This window comes from Callorhinus ursinus, unplaced genomic scaffold, assembly GCF_003265705.2.
Source record: "Callorhinus ursinus isolate GAN/ISIS: 27379988/994484 unplaced genomic scaffold, GSC_fseal_2.0 scaffold106, whole genome shotgun sequence".
Taxonomy (NCBI): Eukaryota; Metazoa; Chordata; class Mammalia; order Carnivora; family Otariidae; genus Callorhinus; species Callorhinus ursinus.
This window is the reverse complement of record NW_027397168.1, coordinates 1,419,299-1,441,780: the sequence shown is the minus strand read 5'-3', so window position 1 is coordinate 1,441,780 and position 22,482 is coordinate 1,419,299. Positions and strand designations below refer to the sequence as shown.

General features: G+C 49.0%; 1 protein-coding gene across 9 annotated transcripts in view; it reads right to left on the bottom strand.

Annotated features, from left to right (window-relative positions):
- SMIM17 (small integral membrane protein 17) overlaps positions 1-22,482 on the bottom strand; it is a 57,552-nt gene that overhangs the window by 2,149 nt on the left and 32,921 nt on the right. Inside the window, exons 1-5 of one of the 9 annotated variants that reach the window (XR_012377083.1) lie at positions 21,563-22,028; positions 17,925-17,995; positions 3,910-4,163; positions 1,624-1,700; positions 12-175 (exon numbers count right to left, since the gene is read on the bottom strand). Coding sequence is in view for 8 of the 9 variants with exons in the window: in XM_073889385.1 (XP_073745486.1) it covers positions 1,624-1,700; positions 3,910-4,072 (240 nt within the window). In the remaining variant the exon portion in view is untranslated. Of the gene's footprint in view, positions 1-11; positions 176-1,623; positions 1,701-3,909; positions 4,164-10,305; positions 10,346-17,924; positions 17,996-21,562; positions 22,029-22,482 lie in introns of those variants that run through there. The other 8 variants (XM_073889385.1, XM_073889389.1, XM_073889387.1 and 5 more) reach the window with 8 other exon arrangements.

The window sequence follows — 22,482 nt, the reverse complement described above, 5'->3', positions numbered from 1 at the left end:
GAAAGACATACCATGACGAAGGATGGGAAGACAAAATGGTTAATGGTGACAGTTCTTCTCCAAAATAGTGATGAGTATAGTGCAACAGGTCTTAAAATATCAGGAAAGTTTGGGGAATGGATATGACATAGGGAGTTATCTGGAAAGCCAGGCAGTGGCAACATGAAAAAAAATCCTGAAAAAGAAGAGAAATGGGTGGAGCATGTACTATGAAATGTTCAACATAAGCAGCTCTGGGACCTGGCAAAGCCTCAGAAAAACTTGGAGGATATTTTTCGAATATCGGGGCTCCTCCCTTGGATTTTCCAATGCAGTAGATCTTGGCTAGGACCAGAACATACAGATTTTTATGAAGTTCCTCATAATTCATGCTATAGAAAAATAGGACAACTTGACAAATATTTATTTTTCTGTGGCAATCACAACACCCAAATCTGACAATTCATCAGTTAGGTAATGGGTATGATACAGCATACCACAAAATATTTGGCAGCTGTAAAAAGTAAATTAAAATATATATATATATATATGGAAAGCTATCCAGAATATTTATTATGAGGACACCAAATGGCAGGATAATAATTTTGCTATAATCTCTTTTTTTGGGTTTTAAGAAATATATGTGAGTTATTGTAGGACTCTATTTATACGAAGCTCAACAATAGGCAAAACTAATCTATATGAGCCGAAATCAGAAATGTGGTTGCCTCGGGTGGGGGAGTGAGAGAGACTAGAAAGGAAGATGAAGGAATTTTCTAGGATAATGGCAGTGCTCAATATCTCATCAGGGTGTTGGTTACACATATACACACTCACTGTTCTGTGCACTTCATTAGACATATTAATGGCAATTTTTTAAAGCAGAGTATAAAGTTAAGAAAGCGTAATAAATACAGGTCATCTGCAATACAAAAGTTTTACACACACACACACACACACACACACACACACACACACACACCCCACGTACCCCTAATAATCGACCCAACCCTGCCTCACCTGGTTCCCCTTTGTCGCTCTTCCAACTGCTGTGCCTCTTGGCTGCTAACTATGGTTTAGCGCTTATATTTATGATTGCCCCCTTCCGAGAAATTCCCCTAGAGAATCACAGGGGAGGTCATCCACACCAGTGAAGGGACGTAACAGGCTCCCCGCTGGCTCAGAGGAGGACACTCCCTCTCCCTCTTTCCAGCTTCCCGCACCACCTACTGGCTCCTCCTGAGAGCACGGCACCCTCAATGAATCCCTTGTACAAAAATCCCAACTAGTCTCCGCTTCCAAGGAGAAAAACGTCTCCAAGGATGTACGGCAACGGAGTGGAGTGACTGCCTATGGGTGGGTGGGTGGGTGGGTAAGTACACAGGTAACTGGATGTACGCGTGACGTGCAGGCGAATGAATGGCTAATCTGAGTTCATGAGTGAAGGGTTGGCGGGTTTGTGTGGACGGGGCTCCACATCCCATGGAGACCCTCCACTCCCTGTCTGACTACCACAGGACTATGTCCTGTTTCCCACGGGACACTGCTGGGTTGGGGAAGTTCCAAGCTGAGGAAAGGAATGGACAACCCACTGAGATCTGCGGGGCGGGGTATCTGGGAAAGAGGAGGGAACCCCCACCTTACCTGAGAGTCCTCTGACTCGTCATCTCCCTCCACCGCGTTCCACTCCTGGGCCAGCCCAGGCTCTTGAGAAGACAGACCTGAGCACAGGAGACAGGACCACGAGTCAGTGACCAGGGCAGCTGCGGGGGTGGGAGGGAGCGCGCTGCCTGCTCGTCCCGCCTGGCTTCCTACCCTGTCCTCTTCCCTGCCACACTCGCGCGCGCACACACATTCTGGCCCGCGTGGTGCAGGTGGTGCAGAGAGAATACGAGACCTGAATTCTGACCTTGTTTCTGTCGCTACCCGGAAGACTTAAAGTGCGTCACCTGAGGTGACCCGCCACCTGAGCCTCTGTTCCTTCACCTGTCGAATGGGTAAAACGGTCCCTTCTCTACGTGCCTCCTGCAAAAACTGAGTGAGGGAGCAGAGGAAAAAGTGTGGAATTAAGCCAGGATGAAGCAGGCTTGCCCAGCTTCTAGCCGCCAGTGGAGACATCTCCCCACATCCAAACTTCAGCAACCTTCCCACCCCCTGGCTGGACAGAACTAGGGGTCAGGCCAAAGATCGGCATTTTCCACTCCTCCTGCACCCAGGCTCCGCCGGGAGCCCCCCAACCTCCTCCTCACTGCCAGAACTGACACCCATATTGTCCACACCTCCGTCCCAGGCCTGCTCAACCTCTGTGGGAGAAGGAAAGACCCCGCCCCAAGTAGAAGCTCCAGCCCCCATTCCGCTGTCGGGCTGACTTTCAGGGTCCCACCCTCGGTCCAGCTGTCTGAGCCCCAGCCCCAGGAGTTATCCGGGGTCTCTCTAAGAGTCCTCCCCTCCGCGCATCCATCTGCGGGAACTCTGACTCTCCCTCCCAGACGTGTCCCCAATACCTCTTACGTCCACCACTGCCCCGTGTGGCTCGGGCATCTCTCTCCCAGATGGCTGCTGGGAACTCCCATCAGGCTTCCCAGCTTCCACTCTGACCTCCTAATCCTACAGCTCATCCTCACACACAGCTGGATGCAGGCTTTCTCAACGTGGGCGCCACTGGCCTTGCGAGCTGCGTAACTCCTTGTGGTGGGGGTGGGTCCCGGGCCTCACAGGGCGGGCCGTGTCCTCTGCCTAGCAGCATTGCCTCGGCCCACTTTGTAGCAGTAGCATCTTCCCCATTCAGATGACCCAAACTCCAGACTTTGCCAAGCGTCCCCTGGGGAGGGGAGGTGGGGTGCAACATGGCCCCCAGTCGAGAACCACTGAGTTAGCAGAATCTTTTGGAAACACAAATGAGATCCTGTCTTCCTCCTCTGCAAAACCTTCTGGTGCCTTCCCAATATCCGAATAACATACACTGTGCGGCGGTCTCCAAGACGCCCCGTCACTTGCTGGCCCCGGCTGATCTCTACCCTCTTCCCCCGTATCTCTGCTCTGTTCAGTCAGCACAGCCTCCTCAAACTCAGCGAGCTTGTCGCCACTGCGGGGTCACTGCCTGTGTGGCTCCAGTGGCCCACGAGGGGACCCCCCGGCTCTTGGAACAGACGACTCCTTCTCCGGCCTCTCTCGCCCTCCCTGACCACGCTTGGGTCCCTCTCAGTCAATCATCCCATTTTACTGTCTTTGGAGCCCTCATCAGACATTACTTTTCTTTTTATTTCGTTGCTTGTTTATTGTCTGCTTCTCCACTAAAATCAGCTCTACTGGGGCCATCTTGTTTGCTGCTAGATCCCGAGCACCTGGCACATAGTAGGTGCTTGTGGTAGATTTTTGTTCCAAATGGCCTTCCACTTGTTCACCGATCCCTGTGTCCACACCCCTGGGCAGCCCCCTCCCTCAGTGATGGTGAACTTGACCGCGCAGCTGATTTTGACCCACGGCCTGTGAGCAACTGGGTGGCCGGTACAGCTTAAAAAATGCTTGCAAATTGAAGTTTTCCCTCCCTTTCCCTGCAACCACCCCCAGGAGAATACGCCTGGGCTCGCCTGCAGGAGACAAGTAGCCCAAAGTCAGCACCCTCAAACCGGCCAGACCCGCGAGTGAGGTCAACCAGCTGCCCTGGCCAGCTCACCGTGGCTTTGCGGGCAAATGCAGGCTGTCCCCTGAGGCCGTGTCATATGCTGACCTGCAGAATCCTGAGCAGAGAAATGACTGTTGCTATAAGCCGCTAAGTTTCGGGGCCACCTGCTACCCAGCAAAGGCCAGTGGACACAGGGCTCCATAAATATCTATCTACTGAATGAGTGGAGGGATGAGTGTTGTGTCTTCGCAGAGGCTCTGCCACAACCTTCCCCCCACCGCCCCCACGGGCTGCCCGCCCCTCACCTCTCTTGTCACCGTCACAGCTGGTGGCCCCAACCTCCACAGCCACCCAGTCTTTGGCGAGGGTGGCACGCTTCTCCCAGGCCCTGCTCTCCCGGGGAAGCAGCGTCTTGGCCCTGTCGGGCTCCAGTAGCCCCCGAATCTGCTCCGGCCTGAGGCTCTGCATCTTCCCGGGACGGAGAGTTTCCAAGGCAAGCCTCTCGTTCTCCTCCTGCTCGTGTTGGGTTCCCTGGGCACAGGATTCAGAACCTGGAGGGCTGACAAACATTTCGTCACTCCACAAATACTTAGAGTGCCATCTGTGTGCCAGGCACCATTTGTAGGTGCCAGAGACACAGCAGTGATGGAAGCAGGCTCCCTGCTCCCGTGGGGCTTGCATTCTAGCGGGCCCTGGGCAAGGAGAGACGGCGTGCCAAGTGATAAGTGGCCGAGAGACAAATAAAGCAAGAAACGGAAGAGGAGTTTCGAGGTGGGGGCCAGAGAGCGGCACATTCGCACACAGATTCATTCCACAGCCCAAAGCACACAGCCAGAAGGTTTTAGGAAGACAGAGTCGCCCCCGGATCTGTACACATTATCAACCTTGCATTATATTAACCTACCGGCAGCCCTCATGAATAGTAAGTTTTTTAAAGGAGTAAATTCTCTTGGTATAGGGAAAATAAAAGCTTTTTAAAGCATCTTATTCTTTAATTAGTTTTATACAAATAAAAATTGTCATATCAAATTTAGAAACCACAGGGCATATAGTCTAGAGTCAAAGAGACATTAGCGACTGAACAATCAAAAGCATGTGGGGACATGTTTGGAGTCAGAGCCAAAGAAACCTGGTGTGAAAAAAAAATTTTTTTTAAAGACAATCAAGGGAATTGATTATGGACTGGGTATTCGATGATGTCAGGGCACTCACATCACTTCTGCTGGGTGTGGAAATGGTCGTATGGACAGGTAAGAAAATATCCATCTTATTTTTTTAGAGGTTTCTGTAGTGTGTAAAGGTCACCCGACATGATGGCTGAGATTTGCTCTAAAATATTTCTGCGGTGGCGCCTGGTGGGCTCAGTGGGTAGAGCACCTGACTCTTGGTCCCGAGGGTGTGAGTTCAAGCCCCACATTGGGCGTGGAACCTACTTTAAAAATAAGTAAAATAAAATAAAATAAAATAAAGTGCTTCCACAGTGAAGGAAAAAGACAGAGACAAAAGAGGGTCAGAGCAAACAAAGGATGATTTCCGAACCTGGAAAATGGGGAGATGTGGCTCTCAGGGGTATCCCCGTGCCTGTGAGTAGCTCTGAAATGCTTTCATATCACAAACTAACACATAGGGCGGCTGGGTGGCTCAGTTGGCTAAGCGTCTGCCTTCTGCTCAGGTCATGATCCTGGAGTCCTGGGATCGAGTCCTGCATCGGGCTCCCTGCTCAGCGGGGAGTCGGCTTCGCCCTCCGACCCTCCCCCTTCTCATGTTCTCTCTCTCAAATAAATAAATAAAATCTTAAAAAAAAAAAAAAGAAACTAACACATACACTGCGGATATGCAGAATGTGCTCGTTGCTTCTACATTACTCATCATCACGGAGGTCTTCCTTGCGGACGGGGCGGCTCCAAACCCTCGAAACCCAAATCTGAATGCATTTCCCCAGACACCTGTGCCCTCGGTCCCCAGCCCCCAGCACAGCCTGCCTCCTGGGTCCCCTGCTCTTGACACGGACTCCACCACCGTCCCCAACAGTGTCCACAGACATCACTGTCCACTTGTCTCATCACCCCCACATCCAGCAGACCGCTAAGCACACCTGCTCTTGTCTTAGAAAATGCTGCCCCGCTCTGTTCTCCACCCTCTGTCTTCACCCTCTGGCCCACTCCGCCATTGACTCTGCCGATCCCCTTCCCTCACCGCACTCCCCAGTCCATGCTCCTCAAGAGCCCCTCTGGTCAGGATGCTTTCAATGCTCCACACGGGGGTGCAGGGCAGTCTCCTGACATGGCCTCAAGGCCTCCACCACCACCATCCCTACGCTTCCCCTCCTCCTGGACAGCCCAGGAGGTGATCCTAGACACACCCGGGACTAAACAACAATGAACCCCAAGGAGGCAAGGCTCCCCCGCTCTTCGGTACCCTCTTTTCTTTCTTTCTAAAAATTGAGTTGGGGGCGCCTGGGTGGCGCAGTGGGTTAAGCGCCTGACTCTTCACTTCGGCTCAGGTCGTGATCAGGGTCTTGGGATCCAGCCCGGGGCAGGCTCCGCACCCAGCGGGGAGTCTGCTTGTCCCTCGCCCTCTGCTCCTCCCCCCACTCACACGCTCTTTCTCAAAATAAGTTAATTAATTAAATACTTTTAAAAATCTGAGTTAAAATACACCTAACACAAAATTCACCATCTTAGCCATTTTCCAGTGTACAGCTCAGTGATATTGAACGAAAGCTTTCACAGCGCCCTGCAGCCAAGACCGCCATCCAACCTCCTAACTCCTGCACACCTGCGACTCTGTCCCCATTGAACGCCACCCCCAGCCCCCAGCCCCGGGCACCACCATCCCACTTTCTGTCTCTAGGAGTCTGACTACGCTAGCTACCTACGTAAGTGGGATCACACAGTATTTGTCCTTTGGTGCCTCGCTATGTCACGCAGCATAATGTCAGGGTTCATCCACGGTGGAGCTCCTGTCAGAGGCTCCCTCCTTCTTAAGGCCGAATAACACATATTTGCTTGTCCATCCAATGCTGTAGCCACCGTGAATAATGCTGCTGTGAAAGTGGGTGTGCAAATATCTCTTTGAGACCTTACTTCCACTTCTTTGGGGTATATGCCCTGCAGTGGAATTGCCGGGTCGTAGGGCAGTTCTGTTTTTAGCTTTTTCCGGGAACCTCCGTACTGTTTTCCAGAGCAGCCACACCAATTCACGTTCCTAACGGTGCACAAGGGTTCCCTTTTCTCCACGTCCTCAACAACACTTGTTGTTTTCTGCGTGGTTTTTTTTTTTTTTAAGATCTTATTTATTTATTTGAGAGAGAGAAAGCAGAGCAAGAAAGCACAAGCAGGGGGAGTGGCAGAGGGAGAAGCAGGGTCCCCGCTGAGCAGGGAGCCTAACACAGGGCTCGATCCCGGGACCCCGGGGCCATGATCTGAGCTGAAGGCAGACGCTTCACCTACGGAGCCACCCAGGCGCCCCTGGGTTTTTCGATAGTAGCCATCCTCATGGATGTGAGGTGGTTCCACTGACAAAGGAAAAAGTCTGCGTTTGATGCCAAGACATCTTCACACCCTCCCCGTTTCTGTCCCCTCTCAAAGAGAGAGCAAGCGGCTTCCTGCTCAAAGTATCCGCACAGAAGGTAAGGATATTGGTTTGTTTTCCTGTGCTTATTTTCATGGTTACCCTCAATACTGTTAAAAAAAAGGGGGGGGCGGGGTAGTGGCTTTCCATTTATAACAAAGTTTCCCTTTGAAAATTCACGGAGAAGAGACTTTAAAAGTGCGGTGACTCAGGGGTCCTGGTGGGAGTGTATGTTGGCTCAGCCACTTGGAAAACTATCTGACAAACATCTACTAAAGCTGAACGCGCAATTTCCCTCCTAGATACTCACTCAAGAGAAAGGAAAACTCATGTCCACACAGACACTTGTACTCAAACGTTGCTATCAGCTGTATTTGTAAAATACAGCTGTTCATATTCACAGACACCCCAGGTGTCTATCAATAAGAGAGTGGATAAGTAAGCCACAGTTTATTCATATGGTGGAGTATTACTCAGAAATAAAGGGTACAAACAAAAAGGATACATGCAATAATATGGATGAATCTAAAAATATATGTATTAAACTGAGTGAGAAAAGCCAGATACAAAGGAGAACACATGTGTGATCTTATTAATTTAAAAAAAAAGGGTGGTACAGGCAAAGAAATCAATGTTGGTGTCAATTATTGGTTGTGTTGGGCTGGGGGCAGGGGGAGGGGCAGGGGAACTTTCTCGGGGTGCCAGGGATGTTCTGTATCTTCATCCGAGTAGTGGTCCCATGGGTGAAGACATTTGTGCAAATTCACTGAGGCTCTCCCTTCACTGAACTGGACACTTCATGCCCATTGCTCTGTGTGTTTTAGACCTCACTAAAACAGAAAACGAAAATAAAATACAAACTTTAAATTTCATGGAACTTTATTTGTGGTTTGCTGCACATGCCCGTTTTAATATATATGTAAATAAATGTTGGTTTTGAGAGTTGCATATTGTATGTATTTTGTTGTGTTGCTTGAACCTGGTTCTGCAGTATCATCAACATCCAACGTTCATAAAGTTCTGACATTGAGAGGATGCTTTAGATATTGTATTCGTTTCCCAGGGCTACTGCAGCAAATTACCACAAATTGGGTGGCTTAAGACAATGCAAACTTATTACCTTATAGTTCTGCAGCACAGACGTCTGAAATGGGTCCCACTGGAGTAAAATCAAGGTGTCTCAGGGCTGTGTTCCTCCTGGGGGCTCTGGGAGAGAATCGATTTCCTTGCCTCTTCCAGGATCTTAAGCTACCTGCACTGCTTGGCTCCATGGCTCCTTCCTCCCTCTTTAAAGCCTGCATTGGCCGCTTGCGTCTTTCTCACGCTGCATCACCGTGGTTCTGACTCTCCCGCCCCTTCCACTTTTAAGGGCCCTTGTGATTGTTTTGCTCCCACACGAAGAATCCAGGACCACCCTAGCTCTTGCCACCCGTGAGTGCTTGAACGTAAATGACTTCTTCAAAGCATTTCTCAGTCAGAACTTTGGGCGAGACCTGTACTGAGTACTGGGGATTCGCAGATGAATTCAACACCTTCAGCAGCTCACATTCTCCTGCAGCAGGAGGGTAGCAAGCAGAGAGGAAGGAGCAGAGCCGCAGACGTGGTGTTGCCACAGACAGAGACACCAGCAGCAAGGTTCAACCTCCAGGAGCTCGGCAGATCACAAAATTGGGTAGACCTAAAAAGATAAAGCTGTCCCTCCCTGCTCTAACTTCACTGTTTGAAAGTGAAAATGAAATATGGGTCTAGAGAAATACTTCTCTATTGTAAGGAGGACGTGAGCAAATGCCAGCTGATGCCCGGGATAGGCAGAGGTGATAGGGTGTGGTGGGGACTGTGGCAAAGGAGAGATCGGTCTCTGTCTGAAGAAGCCCAACCAATACTTGCCCAGTGAAAACGTGGGCGCATGGCCTCCTATCTTCTGATTTCACAACAGAACACTGGAAATCTACAGTTTTAGATTATCTTCAACATTTTTAAATACTCTCCGATGTTTAAAAGGAGGACACATGCCAGCGAGCCCACTAATGCAGGTTGTGGGGCTGTTAGTTTGCAAGCCCGGTGTGCGCTGGGAAGTATGTAGAGGGTGGGGAGAGGAGGCTGTAAGCATAAACATTTTCCAAGAAAAAAAATATTCGTCTTGATGGAAAAGTTCGTGAGAGAGCAGGAGTAGGGGGTTATGTTTTGTTTTTAACATGAGCTATAATCGTGTGTTTAGACTGAGGGGTAAGGCCAGGGAAGAGAGGTGACCGACGGAGAAGACAAGAGCCTGAGGGTCCAGGTCACAAGAGGCTGGATCTGGCTGGCTGGAGAAATCTGAGGGGGTGGTATGGGTGTGAAGGAATTCACACCTCACAGCCTCCGTGTTCTCTGCGAAATAGCCGACTGGTCATCCCCGAGGGGCAGCGGTTGCAACAACGGGCCACCACAACCGCAACCGTAACCCTGGCAGCCGCCGTTCCCAGGAGCGCGCCAGTGTGTCAGGCCTCGGGGCGCACGCAGAAACCTTTTTCTACTGTAATCCTCACCCTAATTCTCTGCGGCTGATACTGTTCCGCCCATTCTACAGACAGTGGAAGTCCTCAAAGCCACACAGCTAATCGGAGCTGGGCGGGGACGCAACGCGTCTGAGCGCAGCGCCTGTGCGCCCGGCCGCCGCAGAGCGATACGCGCGCGCCCAGACACACAACGCACACAGGCGCAGGTGTGCACGCGGGCGGACACACAGACTCGGCGTGCTAAACGCACCGGGAGGGCGGACACAGACGCCGAGACCCCCTGCGAGACCGGGGCACACGTGCCCTCAGCGACCCACAAGGGCGCGCGATTCAGGGTCATTCCCCTCCTCGCGCGGAGGCCGAAATTCAGCTGCAGTGCACGGGCAGCTGGGCAGTCGCGCTGGGCGGAGGAGCAGACCCCACCCGGACCCAGCCCAGCCCTCTCCCGGCGGATGGAGTGGGGGACCCCCTCCCCGGACACGCACCCTTGGAATATGCCTCCGATCCCACCGCCAAACACAGACGCGGCTCGCACACATTCACATGCGCGTTTCCCGGGTCGCCGCCCGCGCCCCCAGCCCCTTTTCGAAGCCCAACCTCCCGCCCGCGGGGGTCCCTCGAAGGACTCACCCTCCCCAACCAGACCCAGTCCCGGCACTGCAGAGCTGGAGCCGCGGCGACCGCAGCTGCGCAGACGCGCAGGCTGAGGGGGTGGGGGTGGGGGTGGGGGGACGTGGGGGAGTTGGGGAGGGTGGGCGGCCTTCTCGCCGCCTCCCCTCTCCCCTCCCGGGGAGCCCGAGCCCGCAGTGGGGTAGGGAAAGGAGTGGAGGGGCCACAGGGATGAAGCGGCTGCGGTGAACTTGCTGGAGGTGTGGTGCTGTGCCCGCCTTGGGTCGGCCGCAGTGGGATGAGCCGTCCATCCCCCGCTGATGGGCACGGCGGTTATGCCCAACTTCCCCAGCTGCAGATGTGCCCTAAGGCCAACAACTTTCTCAGGCTCCTTGGTGATTCTCTATTCTGCAAACCCGGGTCAGGGTGGGAGGAAGGAGTTGGGGCAGGGGTGTGGCAGCCCCTGCGACCCTGAGGCCAGACCGCCGGGGGTGAGAGGCTGGCTCTGCCATTTGCTACTAGTGTGTCCTTGGGTGTGTCGCTTAGCATCTCTGTGCCTCGGTTTCTCATTCTGCTTACCACCTCCCAAGGACTGCTGTTAAGGTAAAAATAAACCAGGCTTGTATGGTGCTTAGAACAGTGCGTAACTGTTGCTACTATTATCACTGTTGTTCAAGTTTTAGAATGTAATCACTACCTGTCAAATTGCTCTCATGGAAGCTACATCAAATTTTCAGATTTTTTTTTAAAGATTTTATTTATTTATTAGAGAGCGAGCGAGAGAGAAACAGCATGAGAGGGGAGAGAGTCAGAGGGAGAAGCAGGCTCTGCACTGAGCTGGGAGCCCGATGCGGGACTCGATCCCAGGACTCCGGGATCATGACCTGAGCCAAAGGCAGTCGCTTAACCAACTGAGCCACCCAGGCGCCCAAATTTTCAGATTTTTTTATAAAGCCATAAGTGGGGGGAAGAAAGTGGTCTCCCTCTTTGTGGTCTTATTTTCATTTCATTACATTACACGTTTGTTGACCAGGTTTATTTTCTGTTTGTGAATTGCTTGTTTATAATCTCCCTGCCTTACTCTCTTTGTATAACTTTTGTTTCTTGATTTATAGGCATTCTTTATATATTCTGGATACTGATCTTTTGCCTGTTCCTCTATCTGTAGCAGATATTTTCTCCTGGCCTGTCACTTATCTTTTCACTTTGCTTACACAGTGCCTAAAGTTTTGGATTTTGATAAAGTTCAAGCTATCCATTTTTTCTACTCTGATAAACAGACCTAACTCCCCAACCTCATACTTTACAGTCTCGCTTTATGTTTAGTTTGTTGCACCTTCTGGAGTATTTTTGAATAGTGTTAAGTAAAGATCTAGCTTTCTTTTCTAAATGTATAGACAATTGAATAATCCTGGTTTCCCAGAAAAAGTCGAAATAACTGTCATTTATCCAACCAAATTGATGAGCAAAGGCATCACAAACATGGACATTATTTCATTTCATTCAATGACCCCAAGTGGCAGGGTGTTATTGTCCCCATTTAGCAGAGAAGGGAACTAGGGCATGAAGCAGTTACATGATTTGTCCAGAGAACACGCGGCAAGAATACGGGAGTACTGAGATTGGTTTTCTTAGGTGTTTCCATATATGTCACACAATTTGGAGGGGTAGCTTTCTTCTTTAAAAAAAAAAGACTTTTTATTTATTTATTTGAGAGAGAGAGCACAAGTGGTGGGTGGAAGGGCAGAGGGAGAAGGAGAAGCAGACTCCCTGCCGAGCAGGGAGCCCAACACAAGGCTCCATCCCAGGACCCTAAGATCATGACCTAAGCTGAAGGCAGACACGTAACCAACTGAGCCACCCAGGTGCCCTGGAAGCTTTCTTTGCTTAGAAGTTTAGGAGATGAGCTTCCAGCCATTCTGAGCATAGTTCAGTGTGAATAGAGGAGAGGCAGATTTAGAGTAAGGCTCCTCATTCACCCCTCACCATTTCCTCTGATAACAGGACATTTAGCACAGGACACCAGGGTAGCTGCCCAGCTCATGGGGCCTTTGAGGGGCTTGAGAGGTTGGCCTCCAGACCCGGATCCACTGCACACCAGCTGTGTACATTTGGGAAGTGAATAAATTGGGTCTCAGTTTCCTTATCTGTAAAATAAGGACAGTAACAGATCCTACCTCATAGGGTTATCGTGAACATCAGAGTTAATACATGCACCTCATACAGATTGAGTCATTATTATTGAACACCAGGTCTGCCATATGGGGGAAAGTCCAGGTGTGATCCTAATAGTTTATAATTAAGGGTTGCTCTTAAAACAGACTCAAGTTTGCGGGGTTTCCCCAGGGTCAGAGGTGGGTGGGGGGAGCTAATGAATGACTCCTTAGGAAATGACTCCTTCCCCAGAGCAGAGATGTCTAGAATCTTATTCTGTCTTCCTCTGACCTTTCTTCAGTCTCTTACATTTCCCTTTCTTAATCTTTGCCATGTCTCTACATAAATGGAAATCACTTTATGACTACTTCCATTTCTGCATAACATCCATATATTAGTAAGTAGCAATTTTATTTTAAATAAATGCACTTTCTATCTTTTTAAAAAGTGCCCCTTAAGGGGTGCCTGGGTGGCTCAGTTGGTTAAGCGTCTGCCTTCGGCTCAGGTCATGATCCCAGGGTCCTGGGATCGAGCCCCGCATCGGGCTCCCTGCTCCACGGGAAGCCTGCTTCTCCCTCTCCCACTCCCCCTGCTTGTGTTCCCTCTCTTGCTGTGTGTCTCTGTCAAATAAATAAATAAAATCTTTTTAAAAAATCCCCTTAAAAGGAAAGTTTTCAGCACTTTGTAACTGAAAAGCCAGTTTCATGCTTCATACCAAAAAATGGAAATAAAATAAAAATTAATAAATCATAGCTAGAAGCTTCTACTTGATGTGGTCGATTGAATTATTGGCCCCAATTCACCATCACCCTAGCTGTGACACATCTTCACTCTTCATGGCGAGTTGAATGGTGGAGAAGTAAACTCTGATTACCATGAGGCCACAGAAAGGAGAAGATGTGTCATGTGCATGAGCTTTTTCCCTTTGCTGACTGTGATTCATACTCTTCCACTATAATAAATCATCATCATGAGGATGCCTATATGATGAGTTCTGGCAGTCCTGCTAGCAAATCATCAAACCTGGGGGTGGTCTTGGGGACTTGCAACACAGCTCTCAAACCCTGGACCGGTACCTATGACTGCTCTTTGACCAGGAGTTGAGTACTGTTGACATCTCTTTGGGGATCCATGAGTAGCTGGGAAAAGACAAATTAATGCTAGGTGTTCACTCATTCACTCACTCACTCATTCAGCAATTCAACAAATATTTATTAAGCAGCTGTTATGTTGCAGATGCTGCTCTGGTGCCAAGACAACAAGAAGGCTACTGTGACCAGAGTGGTCAGGCAAGGGAGAGAGTAATGGGAGATAGGATCAGAGAGCCTCCCATGGTCTTGAAAGCCACAGCAACATCTTTGAATGGGAAACTATGGAAGGACATTGAGGAAGGGTGTGACATAATCAATTTACAATTTCAAGGCATGACTGAAATGGTTGTGTGGGAAAAACTCTAGAAGGGGCAAGAGGTAAAATGGGAAGATCAGTTAGGAGGTTGCTGGAATAAACCAAGCAAAACATGATGGTGGACTGGAGTGATGTGGGGCAGTAGGGGTGGAAAGCACTGGACATATTCAGGATACACTCTAGAGATGGAGCTGAGAGGACTCCCTGATGGGCGGTATGTGAGAGGTAGGAGAAAGGAAAGAAGGAAGGCTTTTGGACTTTGAGCCTGAACAACTAAGTGCCCTATAGTGAACGCAGTGAGGAGGACCCACTTTTTTTGTCTGTGAGAAAATCCAGAATACTCTCTTTGGGGCATGTTAAGTATTTGATGTCTGTGCTTTTTGAGGTTAACACCAGGAGAACCTGTGTTACCCAGATATCAGCATTCAGAAACTCTGGGGGTGAGGGTTGTGGAGTGGGCCCAGGGATGGTCAGAAGAGCACAGGTAGGGGCGCCTGGGTGGCTCAGTCAGTTAAGTGTCTGCGTTCAGCTCAGATCACGATCCCACGGTGCTGGGATTGAGTCCTGCATCGGGCTCCCTGCTCAGCAGGGAGTCTGCTTGTCCCTCTCCCTCTGCCCCTGCTCTCTTTTGCTCACTCCCTCTCAAATAAAGAAATAAAATTTTTAAAGAAGAAGAAGAGGAAGAGGAAGAGGGAGGAGAGCACCTGTATTTAGCAGAGCCAGCGGCAGAAGTGGGCTCCTGACACTGTCCGCGGTGCTGAACCGGCCAGGCCTGAGCTGTCCGTGGTGCTGAATCTCCAGGCGGACTAGCTGGACATCTGTCCGCCTCTATCTCTGTCTCTGTCTCTCTCCCTCTCCCTCCCTCCCTCCTTCCCTCTCTCTCTGACTCTGTCTCCCTCCCCCCTCCCCATTTCCCCCTCTTGCCACCCTCACCCTCTCTCCCTCTATTTCTTCTTCAAAGAACCAGTCTGCCTGGGAAAAGCCCTGCTGTTGGCTGAAACAAAGCTCTCTGGGCTGTGGGGAGCTCGGGGTGAAAGCAGATGAGGGAGAAAACTGCAGAGTCATTTTTTAAATTAACATATAATGTATTATTTGTTTCAGGGGTACAGGTCTGTGATTCATCAGTCTTACACAATTCACAGTGCTCACCATAGCTGCAGAGTCATTTTTAAGAAGCAACTTTAGCTCTTAGGAGAGCAGGGCCTGACTACAACCTGACTGGAATTATTAATGCAGTTTCCAGAGCATCTCTGAGGGGGAAAATGTACAAAAAGGAAATCAAGGGAAAAGTGCCCAGGATTCAGGCTCATGGTTACCTTGGGCTGGGGGGAAATGGGAGTGCTATATAAGCATATGTGAATTATCGGCAAGATCCTATTTTTATGTTATGAGGTGGAGTCACAAGAAGGATATTACTGTAGATTTATATAAATACTAGCATGGCTATATTTTATGCTAACCTGAATTATAAACATTTGAAATCATGAGCATTGGGGGCATTTTTTGAAATGAGAAGAAGCTTTACAATTTAAAATTCCTTTAATAAAAAACCCATAAGTTTGAATATGACCAATTGTGTACTTTGTAAACTACGCTTGTTATTATACTATCACTTTAGCTAGTGAAGAGACATGCCAACAACTTTTGTTAGGATTAATCTTGAATTATGTGAGTTTTGAATTGTCCAAGGTCTTCAACAATGAGTCCCCGGCATAAAATCCAGCCACTGTGGGATGGATGAATGAATGAATGAATATATTTGTTTTTCCCAAAGATCTGGTCACCAGGGAAGCCACAGCTGCTCTATCACTCAAGAGACAGACATTCATAAGGCACCCACTATGTGCTGGCCATTGCAGGGAACATCCAGCATGCCTGAGGCATATCCCCTTCCCCTAAGAGGATGATTTCCATGACTTTTCAAGAGGCAGGAAGGCTCAAGCCTCTGATATGAACACTTTGATCAGCAAGAGTCACTGAAGTCTGACTCTTACCTACTTTTCTATCTTCTCATGGAGTTGTTGGCCTGGTGGGTTTTGATATTCCAAATTCTCTAAAGAAGCTGGAGCTCATTACATTATATAGATATATATTATTTTTTCTTTGCTTCTTGTCTGCCTCACCTTCTAGAATGTAGACTCCACGATGGGTAGGGACTGTGTGTTTCTAATTCATCCCTGGGCCTCTAGCACTTAGAACATTGTTTGACACATCCCAGAAGTTCTATGAATGTTCTTTTTAAGGGTTCAGTGAATGAAAAGTGATGTTCATAAACATAAAATATCCCAGTATCTTAATGATGGCAACTCATTAAATTAAAAAGAAGATGAGTGAACTGAACCAACATATAGGTGGGCTGGATGCAGCCCATGGTCTGCACAGTTGAGTCATTTAAGATCATGGAGTCCTTACTGAGCAAAACTCTGCCATGAGACCATCCATGGGCCGCTGATCTGTTGTTCTGCACTCTGGTCCCTTGGCTGTGGCCCAGAGGACAGGGCTGTGGCATCAAGCAAGGAATCCTGTCAGCAAGGATTATCCCACAAAGAAAAGAATCTACTTATTCTTTTAAACAACTACAGGGAGGGGGCACCTGGGTGGCTCAGTCAGTTAAGCGTCTGCCTTCGGCTCAGGTCATGATCCCAGTCTCCCTCTGCCTGCCGTTTCCCCTGCTTGTGCTTTCTCTCTTTCTCTCTGTCTGGCAAGTAAATAAATAAAACTTAAAAAAACTTAAACAACTACAGGGAATTAATCCCACTATGCGGCTACATGGTCTTTCCCCCAACTAGCAGACATTAAGGTTATTTCCAGAGAGTGATCATTTGGGAACCTCAGATCTCTTGGAAAAGACCCAAATTCAACTTGTAAAGAGCCAGAATTTAACCCAGGGCAATCTGTCACCAAAGACCTTCTTATTTCATTACTATTGAGAATTCTTCAGTTTATTCTGCAGGGGAAAAGACAGATGACTGAAGTGAGAAAATGCATCTAGTTGCTTAAAACCTTGAAGTGACTAAATACTAGTCACTTGGGCAGTGGAGGGGCGGGCGGGTCCGGGATGAAACAGAAGAATGGCAGAGTTGCCAAGTCTGCTTAGAGAAATACCACCCTCCTCCATGCTGTTAGTTGGGTAATGTCCTTACCTTCATTTTACAGAACAAAATAGGTCTTTGGGGACTGATATGGAAAGATCTTAAAGACACATCATTGCATGGAAAAAAAAGCAAGCTGCAAAACCACAGATGCAGTCTGATATCACTCATATGAAAACCCAACAACATATAAAACAATGTCGGTTATTTTCTATGAATACATAGATGTGTACGTAAAGCCTTGGCAAATTTAAAACACGACTGGTGTTTAAGAGAAAAGGCTCACAAGATTAGCAAGTTTATCGAGGTTACATTTGTTCATTCATGATCAAACACCAGTAGTTTTGTTAAATGAGGATCACAGCCAAAAGACATATCTTCAAGTCTCATGGCAAAACTCAGGGATTAAGTTTTTTACCATGGATTACAGGTTTACAAGAAGTGTTTTATGATTTGGAGATCAGCACTAGACAGGGAGGCCCTGTTAGAATTGGTTAATCTCAGGGTGCAAACCAATTTTTCTTCCTGACTACGGTATGCCGTGAATGTGACAGTTTTGCTTCCACATGTACTGCTTACAAGATAAAAAGTTAAAATCCTAAAATACTGACAATATGAAGGCAGATTTCAAAGTCAGAGATGTTAGAATGTAAAAAAAAAAGTGCACTTTAGCATCAAAGAAATATGATAGATTTAATTATTACAACTTATTCGTAATAATAGCATATATATACTTACTACAACTTATTCAGTAATAATAGCGTATAGTAAAAGATCTATATATATTTGGCATTGTTATTATGGGATGGGTAATATTAGCCATTGTTCTATGGATATTGTTCTATGGATAAGGAAAGTGAAGCTCAAAATCAGTGCATTCCCAGATATGCACACAAAAATTGCACCTGTTTCTCTGGGCACAGACACATCTGTACATGAGGATGAAAAGCACCCTCCCAGTGCACCCCAAACCCACCAGTTACTCACCTCTAGAGCAGAGGGCTAGGGTTGACGAAGTGAGATCAGCAGGAAGTCTTGCTTAATCAATATGTTTTGACCTTTGACAAAGAAAATGTGTTTACTTATTAACTGTCCAGAAATAAAATAATACTATTTAAAAAGGGATTTGGAGAAGGTGAGTCCCCCTCCAAGAGATGGGATGTGAATGGTCTTGCTCACCCCTGATTCCCAACACCTTCGGATAGCTATTAAAATGAGCTACCTGGCTCACACAACCAGTAAATCGCAGACTTGTGATTCAGACCTGAGAGACTGGCTCTAGAGCCTGCCCCCGTCCTGCTCTGTGGGGCAGACTATTTCTGGAGGTTCTTCAACACCAGGAGAGGTGCCTCCCCTCCCCAGGCTCACCCCAGGACTGTCCATTACTGAGGGGAGGGCGGCTGGGGCATGGCTGGCTGTGTCTACTTTGTTGGGTCCTTGTTCTGGGTCTCCACAGGAGTACTCTTCCCCCAGAGAGGATCCCAGATCCATTCGTGGGCAGCCGTGAATGTCTTTTCTTTCCATCTGTGAAAGATGGTTGATTACCATAGAAACCCTCCCTCGGACGCTGACCACCAGCTACAGGAAAGATAGTCCTACCATTTGATTCCCTTCTTTGCTGGCCCTGTTAGGATCTGATGAGATGGGGTGGGGGGTGTTTGTACATGGACAACATCTCTTGAAGGCTCCCCAGTAATGGTTGCCATAAGAGAACCCAGTGTTTGAAGACAGAGAGAACGTTGCCTTTTTTGTCATATATTCTTTTGTCTCGTTTGAATTTTGTATCAAATAAGCTCTTTAGTGAATAACGATAAATAAAGTACAAAGGTAGGTAAACTGTTAAAGGATTAGGATAAAATGAAGAAAGAACTGGACACGATGTCAACACGAGATGTATGGTGGCTTAAAATTACTTTTTAAGTCGGGCTCTGCGCTTAGCCCGGAGTCTGCTTAGGACTCTTTCTCCCTCTCTCTGCCCCTCTGCTCTGCTCGCTCGCTCTCTCTCTAAAAATAAATAAATCTTTTTAAAAATTACTTTTAAAAATAAAAGTCGTGTCCCTACATGCTAAAAAAAGAAATCTGAGTGGTAAATACACGGGACGCACGCTGTCTTATTTTCTATTCCACCCTGTACGCTTATTTAATTTCATCATTACTTTTTTGAAAGGAGCCATGAGGGTCCCAGTTTGAGGTAAACCCTCTGTTCTGTCTCTCCCACTGAAGAATTTCAACAAATCAGCAACCTGCATAGTAGTAGGAGCTAATCTAAGTACTTTAATTACGGACAGCTCGCACCCTTTTGGTGGGCTCTAGGACGGGACAAGGCAGTAGGGTCAGGAGCCTCCCGTCAACTATTTACCAGCTTTCACAGCAGCATCTCAACAGATTAATAACCTGTACAGAAATCATGCTACTACTATGTATATTTGCTCATCAAGGCTCTGCTCAAATGTCACCTTCTCAGAGAGATCCTCCTGACTCCAAAGCCAAAGCAGCCTCCCCTCACTGTCCCCCTCATTACCTCTGATCGCACTCAGAAATTAGCACTAGTGGCCCCATAAGACAAGGAGCCTTGGTTTGCTCACTGCTTAACTCCCAGCTCCTAGAACGTGTCTGGCACAGAGGAGGTGCTCAGATATTTCTCGAAGGAATGACTCCCAGCTCACCCCGAAGCCTCTGTCCCTTGAGGTCCCTGCTTATCAGTGGATACAGTAAATCAAAGTACTTTCCTGTATTAGGCAACCACTTTCTTATTTCTTAGATGGCTTCTCTCCCACCGCTAAGGAGGAAAGAAGAAAAAAAAAAAAAAAAACAACCCAGGCTCCTTCTTGACCCAAGTATTTCCTCCCCCTTTCCACACACCTCTGCTCACACCAACCTCCCTGTGTGACATTAAATTTGGCAGTGAAAAAATGCCACCTTCGCACCTGCCTTTCCTTCTCCTCCACTTCTTTCCCACCTCTCACCCTCTCTGTGAAGCAGGTGATCACCTTTAAATAAACATCCACATCCCCGTAGGCAGTTCTTTAAAGAAACTTGGGCAAAAGAAAGATTCTTCTTATGAATGTCCATGCTTTGGGAAATATTTACAGGGCAAGTGAGTATCCATGATGAAGGAAATAGAAAATCCATTGACTGCCCCCGCCTCCCCAGAGTGGGGGTGCTGGAGGGGGTGAGTAGGGGTAGACAGATGGATATAATCCCCTCCCAATATTTCTCCCTGGTCTTGGGAAACCAATAAACACTAGGGAGACTTGTTCTGATTAATAGGCCTGGAGCAGGGTTGCACTTAAACCTCACATCAACCTTAGGAGGTAATAATAAAATTATTATAATGATAATGACCACACGGAAGAGAGCCTATGTGCCAAGAACTGCTCTAAATGCTTTGCCATACGATTCCATTTGTCCTTCACAACAACACTGTAAGGTAGATACTATCCATTATCCCCAGTGTACAGATGAAGAAACTAAGCTGTAGAGAAATTCACTTTCCCAAGGTTCCTTAACAAGGGATTGGCAAGCCCAGAATCTGAATGCAGCAGTGCACTGCCTGAAAGCTCTCGCCTGGGCCCACCGGAGGCGCCTCCATGGGCAGAACCTAGTCACAAGGCCACACCTAGCTGCAAGGGAGCCTGAGAAATGCAGCTAAAACTTAGGGGTTCTAGCACTGTGGAAGAAGTCGAAACAAGATACTGGTGGACAATGAGCAGTCTTTACCCCCCCAACACACTTTGACCTTCTTCCATGTAGTTAAGATCCCAAAATTCAGGAGCTCAAGGCCACTGTCCATGATGGGTGGGGCAGTAATTAAGACAGGCATTCTTATACATTGGCAGTGGGAGTGCCAAACGGGGAAATTACTTTGGGAAGGTACCAGTTAGCTATTTCAAACTGATACCTCCTCTAGGTAGATAGGGTCTCCAACACCCAGCTAGTGTCAGAGAATCGCTTGGTGGTGTGGGGAAAAAAAAACACAGAATCGGAAGATCTAACTTGCAAAATCCTACGGCATCATTTCTGCCACATTCTATTGGTCAAAGCAAGCCACACAGACAGCACAGATTCCAGGACTGGGAAAACAGAGTCCGACTCTTGATAGCAGGTGCTGGAAAAAAAAAAAAAGAAAGAAAGAAAGAAAGAAAAGAAAAGGAAAAAAGTGCCATTTTTAATATCCAAAACGAAAAAATTTAAAAGGAAAATGGAAAGGCAGTCAAGGGACAGAGAAGAGAAAGGAACAATGAAAAACAAAAGACAACAAAACAGAACACACAAAAAAACACCAGTTCCTGGAAAGAGGTACTGTAGGACCACTCGGGTGCCCGTAGGGCGGTAGGCGGAGCCTCCAGGGCAGGTGAGTTCGGCTCTGCCCATCCGTTCTCCGCAAGTTCCAGGATTTTCTAGCTTAGATCCAAGTAGAGACAAAAACACAACCCCATGCTACCCGCATCTTGCTGACCCTGTCCTGTGGCCTTTCCCAAATTCATTACACCTAAGCCTCCTCCTCCTGCGGTTAAAGGACATTATATGGGTGTCCAGAGTCTCCCAGGGGGCCTGGCCCAGAGCACGCACCCCACCAGTGACAGTAGCAGTAAAGTCATCCAGGTCTACGGCAAGAGGCGCACCTCAGAGATACGCGGTAGGGACCCAGTGGGTTAATCCCCGCCAAGGGCTTGGAACGGCCCCGGCATTTAGTAAGTAGCAGGAAGTGCGGTCTTGCTGTTGTCAGGGTCGTTGCTGTGGGGTTTTATCCAGCGGGTCCTCGTAGAGCTCCCCTCGGGAGCGCCGTGGGAACGGACTCGTGTGCCTCACAGAGCAACCCTGCCGGGGGGTTTCCTTACTCGTCCTAGCTCCTCGCCGGTGAGAAAACCGCGGCTGCGAGGTCCGACGACTGCTGGCCGGGATCCGAGCCCCGGCGCACCCGGGGCCAGGGGCCCTGCTCCCACCCGGTCCTAACCCATCGCCTCCTCGCTCTCTTCAGTGTTGTTGACCCTGTCTCCCTTCCTTCCCTTCTTCGTTCCCTCATCTTCCTCCTACCCCTCCCCCACCTCCCCCGCTCCCCGAGCTCCTCGCCGGCCCCTTTCCCGCGGCCCTTCCAGAGCCTCCTGCCTCCCCCTTGCCCCCCTCGCTCCTTCCCCCTCCCACCCCACCTCCCCTCCTCTCTGCTTTCCTGCAGCTGTCCTGCGCCGTCCTGCCGCCCCTCCTGCCTCACCCACCGTCTTCCCACGCCCCCTTCCCTCTTCTCCTCCTTCCCGCGCCCACCTCTCTTCACCTTCCCCTCCTTTCTGCACCGCCCCTCCTCTCCTCCCCATTCCCCCCTAAGCCCCGCCCCGGCGGCCTTCTCCGAGCCCCCTCCAGGCCCGTCCCCCCTCCCCGCCCTCCCCGCTGCCCTCCGAGCCCCTCCCTCCCCTCCTCCCTGTTCCCTCCGAGCCCCTCCCTCCCCTCCTCCCTGTTCCCTCCGAGCCCCTCCCTCCCTCCTCCCTGTTCCCTCCGAGCCCCTCCCTCCCCTCCTCCCTGCTGCCCTCCGAGCCCCTCCCTCCCCTCC